This window comes from Chrysemys picta, chromosome 8, assembly GCF_011386835.1.
Source record: "Chrysemys picta bellii isolate R12L10 chromosome 8, ASM1138683v2, whole genome shotgun sequence".
NCBI lineage: Eukaryota > Metazoa > Chordata > Testudines > Emydidae > Chrysemys > Chrysemys picta.
In genome coordinates this window covers 74145992-74151991 of record NC_088798.1, presented here as the reverse complement: position 1 = coordinate 74151991, position 6000 = coordinate 74145992, and the positions used below count along the sequence as shown (strand labels likewise).

Here is a 6000-nt window from a genome sequence, read left to right as displayed (position 1 = left end):
CTTTCCTACGCAGTGAGGTAGTTTGCTCTTGTGCCCTTAATAATGTCTCTTTGTAAAACTGCCAACTCTCTGGAACTTTTTCCCCTTACACTTGCTTCCCATGGGATCTTACCTACCAATTCTGAGTTTGCTAAAGTTTGCCTTCTTGAAATTCATTATCTTTATTGTGCTATTTTCCCTCCTACTATTCCGTAGAATCATGAAACTAGAATCATGAGCTCTACCATTTCATGATCACTTACACCCAAGCTACTTTCCACTTTCAAACTCTCAACCAGTTTCTCCCTATTTGTCAAAATCAGACCTAGAATAGCCTCTCCCCTAGTAGCTTTTTCCACCTTCGGAAATAAAAAATTATCTCCAATCATTCCAAGAACTTGGATAATCTGTGCCCTGCCGTATTATTTTCCCAACAGATACTACTTCTGGGTAGCTGAAGTCTCCCATCACCACCAATTCCCATACTTTGAATGATTTGGTTAGTTTAAGTTTCATCCACCTGTTCTTCCTGGTTAGGTGGTGTTTAATGGACTCCTACCATGACATCACCCTTGGTTTTTACCCCCTTTATCCTTACCCAGAGATTTTTTTCAACAAGTGTCTCCTATTTTCATCTTAACCTCAGTCCAAATTTATACATTGTTAATCTATAAGGCAACACCTCCTCCCTTTTTTCCCTGCTTGACTTCCTGAGCAAGCTGTACCCTTCTATACCAATATTCCAGTCATGCATATTCAACTAAGTGTCTGTGATGCCAACAATGTCATAGTTGTGATTATTAAGTAGCACTTCAACTTCTTCTTGCTTGTTCCCTATACTTCTCACATCAGTATACAGACATCTAAGATACTGATTTGATTTCCCCATGTGTTTTCTCTGATCCCTGCTATAACCGCCCATGCTCCCCCCAGATTCTGACCCTTCTCCCAGGTCTCCATATCATGCTCTACCTCTCTTGAGAAATGATCTTTCCAAGAGACTTTGTATTTGTTAAACAACATAGGAGAGAGGTTCAATCCCTAAAGGTCACTGCATGTCAATTACTTGGTGATGAGACACAATTGATCATCATTCAACTCACTCCTGTCTCCTAGAAATGCTCTCTGGACAATTCCATGCATGTTAGTAAAGTTCTTTAATCACCAAAGCAGCCATGCATTGTCAATTATATCTAAAATTGTTGAGAAGTCCAGCATGCCTAAAATGGCCAGCTGACCCCAATCTAGCAGGAGATCTTTCATGGCCCTTACAGGTGTAGTCCTGACTGTAGTGGGGTGGTCATCCACTCCTTCCTGGAAAGGATTAACAGGCCTGGGAGAGGGCTGTTGCAGGGGAAAAAGCTGGGCTGATTGGGGTGTGGCCCAGCTGCGGCTGCTTCCCCAATCAGGCCACAGCTGGACTGTATAAAAAGGCTGTGAGCCAGAGGCCAAACAGTCTCTCTCTAGCTGATTAGAGTACCTGAGTGGAGCAGGGCTGGGGGAAAGGCAGAGGAGCTGGGGAGCTCCAGCCTGGAAAGCCCCAGGCTGCAGCCTAGTACTGGGCTAATAGATACTGGGGGTTGCAGAGGGTAGTCCAGGGGTAGGCAAAGGTAGCAGGTCCACACCCAACCTTGCCAGTGATGAGTAGGCTGACACTGCAGTCTGCCCCAGGGCGCGGGGGCTAGATAATGACTGGCAGTAGCCATATACTGAGGTGAGGTGGGGATAGTGGGTGGGGGTTCCCCTGGGAGGGGGAGACCTAGATCTGTGGGGGTACTGCCAGGGGTCAGCACCCAGAGAAAGGGGCACTGGGGTCCTGGGAGGGACACAGGGCCAGTGGCAAGGCGGATCACCGGCCTGCAGGAGGCACTCCAGGATGCTGAAAGAGCTAATTCCCATGGATGACCAGCAGGAGGCACTGCAGGGGTGAGTCCAAAATTGCTACACTGACAGAGAAGGGAGAGGCAAAACTGTTGAGCATATCCGTAATTTCTGCCTTCTCAATTGACTTTCCTAAAATCATAGAAGTGTAGGACTGGAAGGGACCTCAATAGGTCATGAGGAGTTCTGAGGCTGCAGAGTCATTGGCAAACACTTCAGAGTTAAGGGATGGCTTCTTCAGGAGGAAGCAGATCTTTTGCATGTTCAGGAATGGCTAGCACCCTTCATTTGCTAAGTGAGGCATTGATAATGCCTGTCAGTAGTAGAACACACTTATTCCATAGACCTTCATCAACCAAAATGGACGATGCTCAGTGCCATAAGGGGTGCACTCCAGGACTTGCAGAAAATCATAGGCGTCCACATCAGAAACAAAGTCAAACCAGTGGATGACTCTGGAAGCTTACAGCCTTCATAATTGGCAAGGCTGATAAGACCAGCCTGGAGCCATAATGTATCTTTCCTCCAAGAGTGATGCTGGAGCCAACTGGAGGAATTGCCTTTGGGATATGGGGAAGTCGGGTCAGTATGTGCTGTCTGAAAAAGTTCATCTGGTGGGTCTTTGCAACTTTGGCTGAGCACAAGCAACATATCTTGGCCTCAGTGATAGACTAAGCTTTTCTGTATGTTACATAAATTCAATCTCCTCTCCACTCTGTGGCTCAGCTGTTCCAACTTCCAGTGATCACCATTACAATATGGTGTACTCTGTCCTCTAGGCACAACCTGAGTACTATGAAAAGCCAAGGAGTTGGTCTAGCAGCCATTAATAGCTGGTGGCCTGACTAGCACCCCTACGGGAAGGAGAGCCTGTATATGCCTTTGTACCAGTGAGAAGACTCTAGAAATCCTTACGATTCCAAGCACGTGAGACTATCCTAGCTTTAGCACTGATGTAAAAGCTATACCACAACTGTATTGAAACATATGATGAGATGGCTGGACCAGTCAACAGCATTGACCTTGACCTGAGTATCTCTGCTATCCAGACCACCTGCAGAGATTGGGTCAAGCAGCACTGTGGGAGCTTTCAACTTTCTGGGTAAAATCAAGCGAGTCCAGCACTTCCTGGATGTCATGGTCCATGCTATGCAACCTGACTAATCTCACATGAATGTTACCATCAGAGGACAGTAATCCTCAGCAGACCAGACACCAGGTCAGGACTCAATCATGAAATCCCCATAAAACCTGGTTGTCTGTACACCAGTAGGGCCATGGACATTGGTCCTGTGCCGAGGACACAGGAGACAGATGCTCAAACTTTATGGTTGGCCAAGTCATGCACCTCAAACATGATAGTGGGTGAGGAGGGGAATTGCAGCTCACCCCCATCCATCCCAAAATTAATTCTGCACAAAGTTGTGAATCATAGTGCCCAGCTGGGACCACCCATAGACTGGAGTGGAATATATATTACTAAGCATAGCACCTCCTGAGGCAATAAAACAAACTGTCTAGAGGTAAGAATTGCATCACTAGAGATGCCGAAACAGCTGAGATGCGATGGAGTTGGTGGGGAGGAAGGTCAGGATACAGTTAAGTGACCCATGTTTGGTAAGAACATAATAACGGCCATACTAGCCCAGTATCCTGTCTTCCGATCATGGCCAAAGCCAGGTGCTTCAGAGGGAATGAACAGAAACAGGTAATCATCAAGTATTCCCTGTTGTCCATTCCCAGCTTCTGGCAAACAGAGGCTAGGGACACTATCTCTGCCCATTCTGGCTAATAGCCATTGATTCACCTATCAATTTATCTAGTTCTTTTTTTAGAACCCTGTTATAGTTTTGGCTTTCACAACATCCTCTGTCAAAGAGTTCCCCCTGTTGACTATGCCTTGTGTGATGAAATACTTCCTTGTATTTGTTTTAAACCTGCTGTCCATTAATTTCATTTGGTGACCCCTAGTTCTTGTGTTATGAGAAGGAGTAAATAACCCTTTCTCATTTACTTTCTCCATACCAGTCATGATTTTATAGACCTCAATCATATCCCTCCTTAGTCATCTCTTTTCCAAGCCGAAAAGTCCCAATCTTATTAATCTCTCCTCATATGGAAGCCGTTCCAAACCCGTAAGAATTTTGGCTGCCCTTTTTTTTAACCTTTTCCAATTCCAATATATCTTTTTTGAAATGGGGCGACCACAACTGCATGCTTTACAGTGGCCTTTGCATGTTTGTAGAGGCAGACAGCTGATCTGGTGTCTGATTCAGAGTGGACGGCACAGGTTCTTCGCTGCCTATCACTAATGTCTTGAGGTGTGATCAGGTTCAAGGACCAGGTCCAGACAAACATTAGATGTGTAAGGGGCAAGTGACCTCACACTAATGACAGTATTGGGGCTGGCTTAGAATTCTTGAAATTTCAGTGAGCTTCATGAAAATCTTTCCACAAAAATGTGAACTTTCTGATTTTTACTTGAAGGTGGATTAAGATGGACTTGTTGGAATCCAAACACCATGCTAGGGAGAATCTAGACAGAGCAGTTAGTAGCAAACCACAGCTGCCTCTTGGCCTAAGGTGGAAGGTGGATCAAGCATTCAGACTGTTGTCTTCCTCCTGCACTAGGCTGGAAATGATGGTCTGGGGTGTGCATGGGGTGTGGGAATCCTAGGAGGAAGAATCTGCTGGGGTCGAGGAGTGCAAAATGATGGCCCAATCCACCTCTGATTGTAACACTGGGTATAGCTGTAGAACTTGCTGTGCATAGCATGAAAAGTAGCTACGAAAAGGGAAAATGTAGAAACAATGCCATTTAGAAAGCAGACCCTGTGTGTTACTTTCATACAGATATTGAGAGATGCTCTCTATTTGAAACATAATTTAAATTCTAGGCTTGTTGCCAGGAGCTGGGATTTGTTGATGCTAAGTGCACTTTCCATTAGAGCTCGGTAGTTTTCCAATATCTCCTGGTGCCACAGGCATTGGAAAGTGCTGTTTAGTTACATTGGGATGCTCCAGTTGCAGCTCAGAGGACCTACGTATCTCAGAATGCACTGCTCCATCTTGTTCTGTGCAACGGCCAATTCAATCAATATCGAACATCGGGTATAGAGATCTGCAGCTCTAGCTGACTGCACCATCCTGTCTGTGGTGCAGTGGCTGCAGTCTGCTCCGCTATATCCAGATTTGGTGTGGCCCCTAGCTTCCTAGCAAACTGCCAACATTGCTATCTGGGAAAAGTCTGTGCACCTTGGATTACTCCTCTTTACTGATACATAGAACCTCTTTAAACCCATCATCTCCTCCTTTCCTCTCCCCTTCCATTCCCATAGAACTGACTGTGATGTTTTTTATTACTGTCCTCTATGCAATGTGAGTTTTCATCCTGACTCTTTCAGTACCTCAAGTGACATCCTTTTAAATAGAGAGAACTAGAAAAAAGTAATATTGGGGTAGAGATGAGGGATGTGAACATTTCTTCATTGAATGGGAAGAGGGAGTGAAGCCTTTGATTGGGCATCTTCCACATTAAAAATGTATATAGCTCTTTCATGCTCATGTTCTTTAATGTTCTCTTTGGCGGTGGCAAGGGCAACCTAATCTTGCCTATGTGTGAGGACTAAGGGCTGGTCCCCACTTAGTCCGGACTTCGGACTAAGGTACGCAAATTCAGCTACGTTAATAACGTAGCTGAATTCGAAGTACCTTAGTCCGGACTTACCGGGGTCCAGACGCGGCCGGAAGTCTCCCCCCGTCGACGCCGTGTACTCCTCTCGGAGAGCTGGAGTACCGGCGCCGATTGTGGGCACTTCCGGGATCGATCCGGGATCGATTTATCGCGTCTTAACCAGACGCGATAAACCGATCCCAGAACATCGATTGCGTGCCTCCGGACCAGCCGGTAAGTGAAGACTAGCCCTAACTCATGCTGATTTCTAGTCTCAAGACCAGAAACATGTTGATGTCAAAGAAAAGCTTTGTAGGAGCATCCCCCAGGGGAGATGCTGCCCTGGAAAATTCAATGCTTGCTTGGTAGGTGTTGCTGGCAGAATGAGGAGGCTGCTTTCACTGGGTTTTCTTTGGGAATCTTCTTAATTGAACAGAAGATGACAGTCACTTTTTCTCACCTCCTCC

The 6000-nt window shown here is 45.9% G+C and overlaps 1 protein-coding gene across 1 annotated transcript in view; it reads left to right on the top strand.

Annotated features, from left to right (window-relative positions):
* The first annotated feature begins 1840 nt into the window (after positions 1–1840).
* CYSTM1 (cysteine rich transmembrane module containing 1) overlaps positions 1841–6000 on the top strand; it is a 44899-nt gene continuing 40739 nt past the window's right edge. Inside the window, exon 1 of the mRNA XM_065555853.1 lies at positions 1841–1905. Within this exon, the coding sequence (XP_065411925.1) occupies positions 1856–1905 (50 nt within the window). The 5' untranslated portion in view covers positions 1841–1855. The remainder of the gene's footprint in view (positions 1906–6000) is intronic.